The sequence below is a fragment of the Typopeltis vanoorti genome, chromosome 5 (genome assembly GCF_054136105.1).
Source record: "Typopeltis vanoorti isolate ZY-2024b chromosome 5, IOZ_Tvanoo_1.0, whole genome shotgun sequence".
In the NCBI taxonomy this organism is placed as follows: domain Eukaryota; kingdom Metazoa; phylum Arthropoda; class Arachnida; order Uropygi; family Thelyphonidae; genus Typopeltis; species Typopeltis vanoorti.
Window position 1 is genome coordinate 100,064,505 of NC_143553.1, and position 17,140 is coordinate 100,081,644.

A 17,140-nucleotide genomic window follows, 5' to 3' on the forward strand; every position below is an offset into this window, starting at 1 on the left:
ACAGAGATGATGGGCAGCCTTCTGAGGGGATGGTGCAGAACATCAGTAGAGTGGAAGTGACGGAGGCCATGAAGAGGATGAGGAATGGAAAATCAGTGGGCCCGACAGAATTCCAGTGGAGGCATGGAAGGCACTTGGGGGAAGAGAGAATTGACCTGCTGTGGGACCTGTTCATGAAAGTTTGCCAACAGGAAAATATACCCGAGGAATGGAGGGAGAATACTCTTGTCCCCATCTACAAGGGTAAAGGAGATGCACAAGACTGTAAAAATTACAGAGGAATAAAGTTGATGTCCCACACAATGAAAATCCTAGAAAGGGTTCTTGATGGTAGATTGAGGAAGGAGGTGGAGATTGCAAAGGAACAATTTGGCTTCATGCCTGGTAGATCAACAACAGATGCTATCTTTGGGTTACGGCAGATGATGGAAAAGTATCGAGAGAAACAAAGGGAGCTACATCTGGCATTTATTGATCTGGAGAAAGCATACGATAGAGTGCCAAGGCAAGAAGACTGAAGGTGTCTGAGGGAGAAGAAGGTTCTGGAGAAATATGTCAAGTTGGTGCGGGAAATGTACAGAAATGTGAAGGCAAGTGTTCGGACCTGTCTCGGACAGACAGAAAGTTTTCAAGTAACAGTTGGCTTGCATCAAGGGTCAGCATTAAGTCAGTTTCTGTTTAATATTGTGATGGAGGTGGTAACAGAGGAGGTGAGAGAAGATGCGCCTTGGAAAATGCTGTATGCAGATGACATCTTGCTGTGTGCAGATTCAAGAAGAAGCAGGAACTAAACTGGAAAGATGGAAAAAAGTACTGGAAGAGAGAGAGAGGTATGAGACTGAGCAGAAGTAAGACAGAGTATATGTGTTGCACAGTGGGAGGTGGACAGGAGACAGATCTGGAGCTGGAAGGAATGTCATCAGGAAGGTGAGAGACTTTAGATACTTAGGTTCAACAGTGGAAGAAGAAGATGGAGGAGCTGAGAAGGAAGTGGGATGCAGGATACAAGCAGGTTGGAGGAACTGGAGGGAGATGGCTGGAGTGTTATGCGATAAGAGGGTGCCGATCAATCTGAAAGGCAAAATCTATGACATATGAGGCCAGCTATGACATATGCTATAGAAACTGTGGCCCTGAGGAGAAATAACATCAGCAGGATGGAAGTAGCAGAGATGAGAATGCTTAGGTGGATGTGCAGTGTGACCAGAAAGGATCGTTTGAGAAATGACTATGTCAGGGGAACAGTGAAAGTTACAAACTTAGGAGCGAAAATACAGGAGGCAAGGTTGAGATGGTTTGGTCATGTGTTGAGGAGGGAGGACGAATATGTGGGAAGAAGGGTCATGTAGATGGATGTGCAAGGAAGGCGGAAGCATGGGCGGCCAAAGAAGAGATGGAGGGAGTTGGTAGAAGAGGACTTAAGGATGAAGAACTTGGATGTGGTGACAGCCCAAGAAGGAAGGTGTGGAGGAGACTCATTATCAACAGTGACCCCACTTAAGTGGGAGAAGCTGCAGAAGAAGAAGAAGAAGATGCCCATCATAAATGAAATATGAAAGCCTAAAGTTTATAGGATCATGCGTTCTTCACTCCCCCCCCAGATACTTATAATACAAGTATCCATATAATATCACAGATGTAAATTATTCATAATCAATTTTACAGTACTTAAAGTATTTTTTATTCACGCCTATTCTTGCTCTTCCTTATATTTGCTATTCTTTACATCTTTTAGTAAATCAAGTATAACTAATAATCAAATATATTATTCTCTTTAATCATTGCTTTTTAATATATTCTGAAAAGAAAATTCCCTTTCACCTAACCCCATCATCTGCTATGTGGGATTAGTTACAATAAAAGAGACCATCATGAAAAGTGCTGTGTCCGACTACACGCAGGAATGAAATTGCTAGTAATTCCGCTTACTTCACCAGATGGTTAGGTTTGAGTGAGAGAGTTACAATCGCCCCAATGTGAACATGTTAATAATAAGGTGATACATCTTTTCACCACTTCTGATAAGGGAAATATATGACTTCTGCATTAATTCAACCTTAGTTTCTCTTTTAGGTCTGGTTCCCACTGATGAGAGACCACAATAAAGTTTGAAACTGGTCTGGATATGGATCTTTCCATAATGCATTGCATAGAATTATACATTGTCTGAAAGGGTATGTGTTTTACATTATGGGATTCTAAGACAACTGATATGAAATCATTAGCCTCTATATACAAGTAATCTAGCCATGAAGATACTTTACACATAAGCTTTATTTGCTTACATTAGGATAAGGGATTAAAAAATAATCTAATTTCTTGCCAAGTTTAATTTAAATTATAACCAAGTGAAAAAACTTTCTACAATTTCAGTACTGATAAAGGGTGGATTTTATCTTTATGAGAGCATATGTGGATAGCTTGAATACTAATTTACAAGTGGTTTGACATGATATGTTTAAAAATTTTAAGAGAATTCCCCCCCCCCACACACACCAGTTTACACTTACCCTGAATGCTTAATTTCAATTTTTTTTTGTAAACATAATATTGTACGATTTTATCCATTACTAGTAAAATTATTTAAGATGCATTCTAATTCATTTTGCTATGATGCCACTGGAGCAAATGACTGAAGATTTGTGTTACCCCCCCCCCCCCCATATTTCTGTGTATGATGTAAATATTTATGTATCCATTAGTAGAAGTAGATTTTCTGCAGATAACATAAGTAAGAAAGCTGCCTGGGAGCACAGTAATCAAAATATCTAGAAATTATATGTAGTGATTGTTTTTCAATTTCTACTCATTTGATTTGAAGACCTGTGTACTGTATCCTTTGTATTCCTTGGGATACACATATGAGGGGAAAGAATACAGCAGTAGAAGGAATGAAAGAAACTTCTTTTGTGAGTTTGGACTTGAACTGTACAGGATGTTGGGTGGCAGCTACATGCATTTTAATAGATTTATAGAGGATGCATGCTGAAGAAACTAAACATCTATGTGAAAATGCATGGAGTGAAATGGTAAGAGATATATCATTAATCAATACAACAGCCCTTTTGAGAATAAGTCAGGTATTTTTAGGGAGCACCACAAATGTGAGAGCAACATTAAACAGTCTGGCAGATTTATGATTTCTAATAGGTTAATAGCTGCTCATCGACGAGGAGGAAATAGTCGTAATGTGTCCATGGTACGAGAGGCTTGATGTCATGGTAATTCTAAAAAGAAATCTCATCTTGTCTAGAGATTTGGTCAAAGGTAATACTGGAAGAAAACAGTTCTTTTTTGTGAGGTATAAGGCAAAACTCTGTTTTGCTACCACTGAAATTGACACGGTTATCTGAAATTCACTAACGAATGGCTTGAAGATCAGAACTGAGGGTAGTCAAGATTTATAAGTTGTGATTTGTGTAGTGCAAGGTCTCGTCAAATGAAAAAAAATGCACTCTGCTATTATCAGTGAAACAGCACGCTGGGTTTGATGGCCAACTGGAGTACGCTGTTGATATACAGACGGAAGATAACAGGTGAGAGAAGAGAACCTTGTGGAATCCCAGCATTAGTTGCATAGTTAGAGGAACCATCCCCATCACAAGTAGTGTGGATCCAATCAGAAAGCTGGCAACCGAGTTGCAGATATCAGGAGACAGACCAAATGATGAGAGAATACTCAATAAGACTGTGACACACCTGGTTGAAAACCTTGGAAGCATTAAGTGCAACCTTTAAGTGATTCACCAAACTTTTCCATGGTATCTGTCGCAAGACAGTGATGTGTAAGTAAGATCTACTGATCAACAGTGGCACACACATATCGGCAGTCATTTATTAATTAGGTGCCTTCAAAGTAGCATAGAAGGTTGATAATTCTCTCCATTATGTTGGAGAGAACTGACATGAGACAGAGGTTGGTGATAGGCTAATTCTAAGGATTTGTCACTCTTCTTGGGAATGGGATGAATAGAGGCAAATTTCCAAGTTGTGGAGTGGATACCGGTGGAATAAGCATTGTAAAACTCAATGTAGCTTAGAAATAACAAAGTGCTTTACGTCAATTTTTACTAAGGTCAAGTCTCTTGAGAATTGTTACAAAAATAACCTTGTTTGTCTTTATGTATTTTATGTTAAATATTAATGTAAATAACCCTTTGGGAATTGATTGTATTTACTGTTTTAACTAAAGTTTCTAGAATGTCAAAAACAAAGGCAATGCATTGCCATCGGAACTTTGTATAATGTATAATAACTATGTATAAGAGCACAAGAAAATTGTTTACGATTGATTGTGGGAGAAAGTTGTTTGTAAGCTCTGCGCATGAACACCTTCAAAGCTAGTATCAAAGATATCCGCTGCCCGACAAGACAAAGAAAAAAGAACGGGCTGGCCTTAACAAAGGGATCAAGGAGAACTGCCGATTTCTTTGGGGTTTACAACCCTTGATGCAAGGTCTGGAGAAGGCGAAAATAAAAGATGACTGAGCCAAACATCAGTGGGCAGTTTCCGGCAGAGAACCAGAGGCAGTTGAGAGGACGCGAGGTCCAGTTACCGAAGCAAGAGAGGCGAAGCACTGATACCGAAGAGAGACAGAGGCATTCGGCGGAGAACCAGAAGCATACTGACCCAGAGAAACAGACTTTACGGCGAACCCACGCCAGAGGAAAAAATTGGGAAGTCAACCGAAGCCAAAAGCTGCAGAATGATCCTCAAGCCTGTATGCTGAAACTTCTTGCCTGAGCTTTTGAGCACCAGAAAGATTGCAGTCCAAGACCGCTAATACTCCAACAAAAAGCCCCCTGAAGCAAGGTCTAAGATGGAAGAAGAACCATAGAGACTTTGATGTAAGACCTTTGGAAGGTGTCGTGACAAAGAGACTCCGTAAGTGTGTTCCAACCCTTTAATGTACATTCTTTTTGTAATCTAGGAGATATGTCATAGATGGACTGATAAGAAATATCTCTAAGCGAGTCCTCTGATTTGTTGTTAACTGGAATATAAATTGTAAGATAACTTGCCATAGCTAGTTAATCTCTTTATGACTAAATTAGTCTCGGCAATTTTGTTTTCTTAAGCAGAGAAGTAACAGAGTAAATATTTTGTATAGTCATTTAATATTGAAAAGGGAGTTCATTGAAAACAATGAAAAGGTTTTCATTGTAGTTTTTGATTTATACAGGTATGTGAGAGAGTGAGTATATTTAGTTTTTAAGCAAACTTTTTATTTTTGTTTGAATTCAATATTGTCTGTATGGTGGCAATGCATGGAAAAGCAATGATGACAAAGATGTCAACGAATGATTTTTGTACAATGCAGTGTGTATGCAAAGTGTATTTATTGCAAAAATTAAAGGATTTATTGAAGGAGAGCTAAACTGGCAAGAAAGTGTGTAGTAAGTGGTTTGAGAGTGAGTACCAGTTGGATGGTGAGAATGAAGAAAGTGTTAACAGAGTAGACAGAATCAATAGTACACTGGAAAATGTTAACGTCAGAATTAATGTTGAACATGCAGTGGTAGAAGATGAGAAGAAAAAGTAGACTTTAATAAGGAAATAGCATGCTTCAATGTTATTTTTCACAGGACAAAGTGTGAAAGTAAAAAACTACAGAAACAAGAGATTAGCATGGCTGAGAAGAGAAAGAAGCAGGAGGCCCAAGGTAAGAATTGAGATCATATGAATAAACAAGAGAAACAAGATAAGGAGTCCACACGGTTAGCTGAGTGGCTATGCACTTCACAACCATATGTCTGGGAAAGTGGTGTCTTGGGTTCGATTCCCGTCATGAGGAGCTTAGGATCTTTCTCAGACATAGCCAAGTTAGATGGTCTTAGGCGTGGGCTGTAGGGTTTTTCTCTCCAGTTTATATGGGGGTTTTTTCCTCTTGCAAGCAGCCAAACCAGCCTTGAGAACATAATGCTTCTACAGACATAGGATACACCAGGAGGCATAGGGCCAACCACCTTATCCTCGTATAATGATTGGGGTTATAAGGAATAGAAACCCTCAACACTGAAAAGATAAAAGAGGAAAAGATTAAGAAAGAAAGAAAGAAAGAAGAAACAAGATAAGGAGAAATTTTTGTACGGAGACTATGATCAGAGAAGTACTTCATGAAAGTATAACAAGACCTTGTTTCCCTGGTGCAAAATTTGTGATGCAATCCAGATGCAGAAAGATAAGGTGAAAGAGATAGTTGTCCTGGTTGTCACTAATGATCTAAGAAGTGAGAAGTACTCTATGAGGGAGGATGTGAAGTTGTTGTTGGATGAAGTGAAACAGAAAAGCAAGAAAGTGAAGATTGTAAGTCTCTGCCAAGCTATGATACATGTGAAGAGAGGAGGAGGGCGATGACAGCAAACAAATAAATACAGATTGCGCAGAAGGAATGATGTAGGGTTTGTGGACCTATGGTTTGAGTTTGACAGAAAGAAGGATTTTTACATTGAGGACAGACTGCATCATTAAACGGTTTTGATTTAGGCATCTAAAGAGATTCAAGAAAACTTGAATTTAGGGTGGATACTGGTGAGTGTGTGTGAATCACCCACAAGGGGAGTGAGTGTGAGAATGTAAGAATAGTGAGTAAAGTAATCAACCGAGGAAGTAAAGGTGGTTAGGTACCATAAAGGGATGCTACAGTTTCTATTTACTAATACCAGAATTATCAGGAACAAGAGGGAGGAATTTTTTGGCATTGGTTAGTGCAAGCATGCCAAATGTTATAAGCATTAGTGAGACTTGGGTAACAGTGGATGATGTAGCTACAGGGATAGAATGTGAAGTGTTTAGTATTTTCAAGAAAGATAGGGATAGAGATGTGCTGCTGATGATCACAGATGAATTGCAGCCAAACAGAACAGGAGACAGGCAGAAGGGTTGATGTTCATTTAAAGCAGTCTGGTGTGAAATCAAGGCTAATAAGACAAAAAATCGATTGGTTGCTGCTTTAGACCAAGGGGGTCTCAGGGATGATTTGGAAGACATGCATCAGCAAATTAATACAATGAGTGTAGGTTGAGTAATCATTACAAGGGACTTCAACTATGATGATATAGAATGAAGTTCCTCATAATAATTACTTGAAAGATAACACAGTAGGAACAAAATGGGATTTTTATACCTGCTGAGCTGAGAGATAATTACTTCAGGCAGCACATGATGGAGGGGACTCAGCATGCGAGTACTGGACCTGGTGATAAGATCAGGAGAGCTATCCACTGGGGAGAGCAACCATGCAGTCTTGACCTGAGAGATTGTAAGACAGAAGGAATATCCTGTCAAGAAGGGATAGCTGTGGAACTACAAGGCAAGTAATTATGACAAGTTTAAGAGGAAACTTGAAGCTGTGCCATGGCATAAAATCCTGGAAGGGAAGGATGCTGGCAGTGCATACGAAAAGGTTAAGGAGCACCTGGAGGAAGCAAAATAAAATTGTATACCCAAAGTCAGGAGAGTTCATCAGGTAGGAGTTGGATGGATGAGTAGAATCCTTAAGCATTATTCTGAAAAATAAATAAATAAATAAATAAATGTTGTGGAGGGTATATATATATATATATATATATATATATATATATATAAGGAGAAAGGTGACAAGAACTCACGAACAGTACAAGGATCAGGCAAGAAAGGTGACCAGCATCATCAGGAAGGCAAAATCAGATTAGATTACAAGAAAAAGCTAGCCAAGAAGGCCAAAGTTCTTTCATTATGTGACAAGTAAGAAGAATAACTATAGAGGGATAACCTTAATGAGTGTTGATGGTGATGAGGTGACAAAAGCAGATAAAATAGTTAAGTTACTGAGTGACCACTTTTCAAGGGTATATTATCCAAGTGAGGTTATTGCTGTGACATGTAACAGAGAATGATGTGGGAACAGAGATGGATACTGACTGGAGGTTCCAAGGATAGTGCAGAATCTCAGTGCAAATATGGCTGTAGGATTAGATGGCATATCAGTTCACATTATTTGAGAAAGTACAAGGGAAATGGCAATGCCTCTGACTACTCTTTAATATAAGTCTGAGATCTGGCAGAGTTCCAAGGCAGTGGAAAGAGGGCAAAAGAATTTCTCTGCATGTAACAGAGAATGCTGTGGACTGCAGCAGAAAATTATAGACCAATCAATATCTAAGGGGTGGCTGCAAAAGTACTGGAAAAGTGGATTCAAGAATGGGTGCATAAGAATATGATATTCTATGAGAGGCAACATGGCGCTGTGAAGGGTTCGTCTGCCTTAGTAATTTACTAACTTTTTGTAATAAGGTGACAGCTGGGTTGGATAAAGGAAATGGCTACACGATGATTCTGCTAGATTTTGCAAGGCACTTGACAGAATACTACAAGGAACGCTGTTATGCAAATTAGAACAAATGGGATGGCTATGACACTGTTATGTGATTATGAGGGTAGCTAATGGACAGATACCAAACGTGGTAAATGGAGAAACATAATTCAGAAGAAAGCAGGTGACTAGTGGTGTTCTGCAGAGCTCTAGTTGGATTGCTGCTGTTTAGTTTGTAGATATGTGGCATAGGAAATAATCTGAAGGGAAATATTCTGTTGTTTGCTGATGATGCAAAACTGGATAGAGTAACAGTTAATCAAGACAACATGGAGAGCATACGGATGAGTTCAATAGGCCGAGAGTATGGTCATTCAAACATATAATTAAATTGAAATATGTATTGATCTTTAATTGACCATGATTTATAAACATATAATACCAACAAGTTTCGCAGACGTGGCTGTCCGGCTTCTTCAGGGCGTATAAAGGTAAGAGAAAAAACTCAAAGTGGCTAGTACAGAGAAAATGGAGTAACACTATTGTATAAATTAAACATTAAAACAGAATGCATAACATTACACGCATGGAGCATGTTGTGTTAGTCACTGTTATGAGAGCACGTTCTATAGTTTTGAGCGAATTTAAACTCTGGCAGACTAAGTGATTTCATTAAGGTTTTCCATATGTCAGCTATTATCATTTCCTGGTTTCTGTTAAGATTTTCTCCAGAACGGAGGACTACAATGGGCTCTTTGAAATGTCTACAACGAAAATCTTCTTCTAGGTAAGGCATGGAGCTGATATCCCAATCAATGGTATGGTTAGTACTCGCAAAATGATGGGCTAGACCTGAGTTGTCTGTTCTGTTGTTATTAACATCTCCTATGTGTTCTTTTTTACGGATTTCGAGGCTTCTTGACATCTGTCCTATATAGTTTAGACCACAAGCACATGGGATGTTGTACACTCCAACACCCCAGTGTGTTTGAAAAAAGGATTAATGTCTTTTGGCGATCTTAAAACATGATGGACAGTCATGACCGGTTTGAACACAACTCTGATGTTGAAAGGTTTAAAAGGTTTTCCGATCTTCTCGGACACTGTACCTGCATAAGGAATAACTAAGGATGAACTGTACTGAGTGATGGTAGGTTGCTGTTGTGGGGGTTTCTATGAAGAATCTTGTTGATTAGATTCTTTGGATAGCCATTTTTTATTAATGTCTCTGATATACGAGTAATTTCATCATAGAGTTATTTTTCTTCTGAGATGATGTTCGTAGCTCTATTTTTGAGCATGTGTATTATGCTGAGCTTCTGGGAAATATGATGAGTTGACTTGAAATGAAGGTAGTGTCAAGTGCGTGTTGGTTTGCGGTAGACTGTTATTTTGATATGTCCATCTGCTAGTCTTAGGATGTCCAAAAATGATTATCTTTTTCCAGTTCCAAAGTGAATTGTATTTTTTGATGAAAAGAATTCGTTTTGGTTAAAAAGTCCAAAAGAGCTGTTTTTGTGTCCCTCCAAATTATGAAGGCATCATCTACATATCTCCACAACACTAAAGGTTTTGGGTCTAATTTTGAGAGGATGTCTGTTTCTAGCTTTGCCATGAACAGATCTGCACAGGGCAGCGAAAGGGGACTGCCCGTAGTTAAGCCATTTAGTTTAAAGCGTAACATTACACACTCCATATGTTTTTTTCTCTCTTATCGTTATAAGCCCTGAAGAAGCCGGACAGCCCCATCAGCGAAACTTGCTGGCATTAGATGTTTATAAATCATGGTCAATTAAAGATCAATATATATTTCAATTTAATTATAATATGTAAACTTATGCCTTTCGGGATACAAAGTTTATAAACTGTGTACCAGAATGAGGGAAATATGCAGGAAATTTATGAAGCCAGGGATTTAGGGGTAGTAGTAGATAGAGAGTTGATGTTGAGCGGGAATATTGCTAAAGTATCAGGCTAGCTCATGGGATTACTTGGTTATTGAATAACACACTAACAAGCAAAGATAAGGGAGTTATCATTCCTCTTTATAAAGCCTTGATACAGCGATATCTGGATTACTGCTCAGGGTTGGACACACAGGTTTCTTGGGGAAGTGGTGGAGAGGATTCAGAAGTGAGTGGCCAAATGGCGAAAATTCTATGAAATGCTCCCTATGAGGACAGATTGAAGATTTGGGGTTGTAGAAGTTTATTGACAGTCAAAAAGGAGGGGATATGACAGAAACATTTAAGTTACTTAAAGGGTTTTATAGGATTGATATAGGGGGAAACGTTTCAGCCCTTGGCTAGAGGGAGACAGAACCAGAGGTCATCCCTGGAATTTGAATAAGAGTGTGGTTAGTAGGGGGTGTGAGGACTCGATTTTTTGTTTGGAGAGTGGTGAATGAATGGAATGGAATGCTAGAGTCAGCCGTGAGTGCTCGATCTGTTAACGGGGTTCAGGAGAGGAATGATAGGTATTGTGTAGATAGTTTGGGTCTCCGGTGACGAGACTTTGGCCTCCATGGAGGTGCCCATACAATAACAGTGATAATGATTTTTTTTTTTTTCTGCACGAAATTTTCTGTGTGTGTGTATTTGTTGATTTTGTGGTATATTTTTCATGGTTAGTTATGACAGAGAACTTAGGAATATATGGTACTGTGGTCAAGTCCAGGTGTGGCCTCAACAGTGTTTGCTGAATCCTTCTATACTTGAAGTCCTTTCAGACAGTCTTGAAGAATAAATAGTAGTAAGAATAACAGTAGGATTATCCCAGTTTGTAGGAAAAATAGTGTGTTGCATCACTATCAGGTTTACTCCTGTTTACTATTTAGCAACTGGTCTGCAGAACTGCATTATTATTGTTGTATCAGTGTATAGAGGAAGAAGTATTGGCTCCTTAGTTAATTACAGTATTGAGGTATACCATAAAGGGTATCAAGCATTGTATGAAAGAGAGAGAGGAAACTAGAGACCCTACTCCAGAAACAAAACATGGCAATGGCCATTTCAGGTTTCCATTACGCAGGATGGAGTTTCACTAGGCAATGAAAGTTATCTCCATCAAGAGATCTAGCTGGTTTTCTCACACCAAGGTGTGCTTACAATGGGACAATACTCCACACAGCACTAGAGATTTGTTTACAAAATCATTTACATGTATGTTTGTAACCAAGTTTTGAACACTGTAAACAACATTCTACACTTGTTTAGTGTGGTATTGATCCAAACTAAAAAGGAAAGGGGCAAGTTATTCTACTATGACATGCAATCTGCAAAACTGATGTTAGGACCAATGAAGAAATTTTCATGCAGAGACACAACAAATTAGAAGCAGCACAATATCAAGATATACCTTAATCTTATTACTAACAAATAATACTTATATTAAAAGCATGCTGTACTAACCTAAAATGAATGAAACTGCTTGGTTTTCCTCATTTAATAGCTGTAAGAATTTAAAGTACATAAAGAATGCTGAATTAACTTTTACATTATAAGCAACACAAAAAATTAAGATTAAACACACAATATATTCACACAGAAATGGCTTCTTATTTTCTAACTTGATTACTGTAATTATTATATTTTTAACTGACTTAATATACACAATATTTTCAGTATCATTACCTGAGCACATGAAAGTAAAATGCACTTCAGAATAATAAAATTTTAAACAGAATAATACAGTATTTTAACAACTGTTTCAAAATATTGACTTAAAGTACTTTAATATCACTTGGAATGGGGGGAAGGGAGAAAAGAACCTGTAAAATAAATTATGTCAAATTAATTAGTGAGCCTGATTTAGATCATTACAAGTTGCCATGTATGTTATGCTTAGATGATCAATGCATATGGAAATATCAACAGTTTATCGAGAAAATCCTAGAAATAAGTTTAAGAATCAAACTTCTTATAGTAACTGAAAGAGATGAATAAAGTGGTTGTGCAAATTCCAGTATGTCAGTGCATGTACAACTATATATATATTGCCACCATTTTATAATTGTGGGAGAATGAAAAACATTTTAGGCATTTAACAGGAAGTTAACATTTTCTTTTTTGATACTAACTATTGACTGTTTTCTTATTGTATTTGATGTTATTTTATAAGATTTTAACTGAAACATGTTTTTTTTTTTGTCCGTATTATGTATAACAATACATTAAAATATTTATAATGTAATTTCATTTTTAATAACCAACATCATGCATAAATATTGATTAAGATCAACTTATATAATTGTTAGTGAATATGATACCAGAGAAGAACTCTCTCTGTGTGTGTGTGTGTGTGTGTGTGTGGTGATGATGATGATTCAGTTTAATAAATGTAAATATTCTGTTGTGTCTAGTCTTCACAGAGTCACATGTCATATAAATTTATTTGGTGCTTGTGAAATTATGCTACATATTATGTATTTTGGTTTTAAAAATATGTGATTCCTTGTTCAAATATTGGAAGGCTGAATTTATTAATTAAATAAAAGTGACAAAGGGAATAAATGGAAGAAATATTGAAATGTAAGGCACAGACACTGAATATAATTACTTAAAGAGAAGAATTCTTTCTTTTAAGGTTACATGGTGGTCAGCATTCACGTTAAGAATTTAGGGAGACACAACACATGTTAAATAATTACTTTACTTAATATTAGGAAAGTAACACTTGACGTTTCAACCTTTGTATTAAGGTTATCATCAGAAAAATACACATGCATAAGAAACAAGCTACATGCTCCTGCACTTTATAAAAAGATAAAATGAATCCAAGCTGCTTATTAATCTTTTACCTAGCCTGACCTCTAGTGGGAAAAGAAAAAAAAATAATAATAAATAAAATATAATAAAGTTAAAAAAAAAAAAACTACATTAAACATTTCCAAAGTCCTCTCGCATTGAGATTTCCTTCTGGGCTTGTTCCGGCTGCTAGAAGGGTTGCAGATGGGTCCTCCACATTCTTGGAATGATTAGTCCATCATTTTTGTTCAGGTTTGGATTGTGTTTTAGCATTTCATAGACTTCTTTAAATTTTCTCTCAAACCAGATTTTGGTGTGGTGTAGGGACTTGGTTCCTTTCCAGTCAATTCTGTGGTATGTTTGGAGTGTGTGGTCTGATAGGTCTGTTTTTCCATAATGGAGGTATTTAACGTGTCGTTTGTGTTAGTCTTTTCTGATTAGGATAGCGCGTCCTGATTCCCCTATGTAGGGTACATGTACATTGGATTTTGTAAACCCCTGGGTGGGTCAGGTGTGGAAGATCTTTGGAAGAACCGAGTAAATTTCTTAATTTTGTTGGGGGTTTGAAGGTAGTTCTGATGTTGTATTTATGTAGTGTTCTGTCTATTTTTTCTGAAATGCCTCTAACATATGATATGACTATGGCATTCTTATAATCTTTTTTGTTTTTAGTGGTATTTTCATGAAGGATCTTGTGAACTGTTTTTTTATTATAGCCATTTTTTACAAATGTCTGGTTAATGATTTCGAATTCTTGGTTTAGAGCGTGTTCATTTGAGCAAATAGTTAGTGCTGTGTTTGAGAGTGTGTATGACTCCTAGTTTCTGTGTTGGGTGGTGGTATGAATTTTTTGTGTATGTACTGGTCCGTGTGTGTATAGGTTTGCAGTACACCGAGAAGAAGAGACTGCTTGAGGGAAGACTTGTGACGAGTGTGTCTAGAAAAGGAAGAGAGTTGTTGTTTTTGATTTCAATGGTGGATTGGATACAGTTGTGTTATTTGTTCAGGTGGCTAAGGAATGTATTTAATGTTTCGCGGCCATGGAGCCAAGTGGCAAAAATATTGACATATCTGAGTCAGACTTTGGGCTTTAGGCTGGCCGAATCTAGAGCTCGTTGCTCAAAGTCTTCCATGTAAAAGTTAGCTACTGAGAAGGGGGGGGGGGGGTGAACCCAAGGTCATACCTTCTTTTTGAAGGTAAAAATTGTTTTGCCACACAAAATACCCAGAGCGGAGTATGTGGGCAAAGAGGACCAATTTCCACTTGAGTATCAGGTTTAGGGACCATGAGATGGCATCTATTTGCTGCACTCTCCTGCACAGATACATAATAAAATCACTGACAGCCTATTTTGAAGACTGTGCTTCAGTCTTCATAAAAAAAAGTTAAGCCAAAATGGCTTTGCCTAGTCCCTATAGTGAATAAAAGTTATTAGCAAATATATTTATGTTAAACTAAGATGAAAACAAGTGCAAAACAAACCAGAATGAATATAGATGACTATGGGTATTATGGAAACAGGTCTCTGGAAAATCCCCCAAGAGACATTTGCCTGTTGAATTGATCAGAGCTTCTGGCTGTTCAGAAATGAAATGGTTAGATGATATTTTTAGACTAATCTGATGATTGGAGATATTAATTATGGTCTCAATACAAAAAAGAGGCTGAAGAAATTAGTGTAATAACGATACAGGAATAACATTATTCCTGTATCGTTATTAATCGTAATAAATGTGCCAACGGGCAAATATTTATGAACGGATAATGACAAAAATAAGGTATTAGGTGGAGGGTCAAAGAGAAGAGCAATTTGGTTAAGAAAGAGAGAGCAAATGCATATTTGATTCTTGCTATAAGGAAATTGTCAAACAGGTTTCACACAGTTCCTGAGTAAGATAACAAACAAAAAAAAACTAAGCTTTATGGTAATGGTATCCCTTTTTATTACCAGGCTTAAGATTAATGCATTATTAATTATTCACAGTTTTTGAATTAGAAAGAGTAATAAAGCAGACATATCTGATAATATATATAAAGATCAGATGATGGGGATATTTAGGGGCAAATTGTAATAAACAAAATTTCTAAAAAAATTAATTTAAATTATGAAATTTAAAAATATGAGCTAAAAACAAAAAGAGCAGCAACAACAATAAATAAAAAAAAAAAATAAAAAATAAAAAAACTGTTGTAAAGATAATGGGGTGAAGAGATAGAAGTCAGAGGGAGAGCCAAATCTGGGGAATAGGGTAGATGTTCCAACAATTCATAGTGCAGATCCCTTAATTTTCCCATTGAACAAACACTTTTGTAGCAGGTGAATTGTCCTGATGAAAGATGATTTTTCTTCTGCAAACCGGGTCTTTTCTCATGAATTTTTTCTTTTAGTCTGGTTAAAAGATCAGAACAATATTCCCCAGTTATCGTTTTACCCTTTCCAAGATAATCAATAAACAAAATGCCTTTAGTATCCCAAAACACCGATGCCATGATCTTTTCTCAAGTTTAAAGACTCACAGCTCAACAATTTCTTTTTGGAATCTTGTTTTAATATTCTTCCGACTGTAACATAAAACGAAAAATAACTTCTAAGAACAAAATTCTCCAGTATGCATTCTTAAACTTCCACTGTTTTGACTACTGTTTGGATTCTGGTGTGTAATGGTGAATCCAAGTCTCATCCATAGTAATAAATCGATGCACAAAATTAGTTTTATTCTTGTTGAAATGCTTCAAGCACTGTTCAGAGATTTTCATGCGAGTGCGTTTTTGATCTGCTGTGAGCAAGCATGGCACCCATCTTGCATAAAGCTTTTTTCATATGCAATTCTTCATGCAAAATATATCGTACACATTCATTTGAAATGCATATAGTCTCAGCAATTTCATGCACTTTGACTTGCCGGTCATCCAATACCAATATCATGCACTTGATCAATAATTTCTGGTGTTGTTGCACTTTTTGGACGTCCTCCACATGGATCATTTTCAAGGCTGGTACAGCCACCTTTAAACTCGGCAGCCCATTTCTTAATTGTCGAAAATGAAGGAGAAGGGTGTCCATAAAATTTTATGAACTTCGAATGAATTTCTTTTGGGGTTAAACCTTCTTTTACAAAGAATTTTATAACTGCACAATACTCAATTTTATCCATTTCAAGGGATATAGACAACACTTTTGCTTCAGACAGCTGTATAAAACAAATTACTTGATAGAATGACTTGCAATTTCACATGGATGCTTATGAAAGATGTATCAACTTAGACAAAAAAAATCACTTGCCAATAGTGTGTTGCCATCTATGGTCGAGGCTGTGAACTTTTCAGACCTCATAGATAGCTTCTGGTATTGAGACCACATGTTTTAAGATAGAGTTTAATAAAATATAACCCTATATTTGTAAGTAGTCAGAAGTAGTCAGATGTACATCATTAGGGATATTAGCAAAAGTTGTACAGAAACAGATGAAAAACAAAAAGTACACATATCAGAAATTCATAATTCATACACATATATAAATAACCAGAATAAAAACATTAAATTGATTACTGCATATGTGTTAGAACAATGCTAGATGTCACATTCTGTAGCATCGCACATGTAATGAGATTAGAGATTATCTCTATAAAGATTTTTTATACTCCAAGTGATTATTATTACACAATGGTTCAATTCCGATTGGTGCAATGACTTTTACCTGTTTCTTTTAGAATCCGGAAAATTACTGACTCAAGACCAAATACAAAAATACACACATTTAATAAAATGAAAACAATATATATATACACTTTAAACAAAATTACATAAATAACTACAAAATTAACTGGATCCAAGGCCTTCTAAAATAAATCTACACTTTAGAGATTTTCTTATCCAAAAATATTAAAATCACCCATTCTCTGATCCATTCTATTACTGGATTGTTTAACATATAAACAATGTTCATAGTCAGTTTCTTTGTTAGGGCATCTTCCGAAAATATAAACATTTTCCTCTTCCTTTCCATAGGATCCTTTCTTATGACCTTTATGTAGTATATAATATTATTCCTCACTGACTCACAAGTATAAATACTTCTTACCGCTTGAGGTTCTATTTG

The 17,140-nt window shown here is 36.7% G+C and overlaps 1 protein-coding gene across 1 annotated transcript in view; it reads right to left on the minus strand.

Moving 5' to 3' along the window:
- The window catches only part of LOC150106689 (gem-associated protein 5-like), a 560,402-nt gene that overhangs the window by 188,717 nt on the left and 354,545 nt on the right, over positions 1–17,140 (minus strand). The window contains exon 15 of the mRNA XM_090392643.1: positions 11,705–11,744. Within this exon, the coding sequence (XP_090248769.1) occupies positions 11,705–11,744 (40 nt within the window). The remainder of the gene's footprint in view (positions 1–11,704; positions 11,745–17,140) is intronic.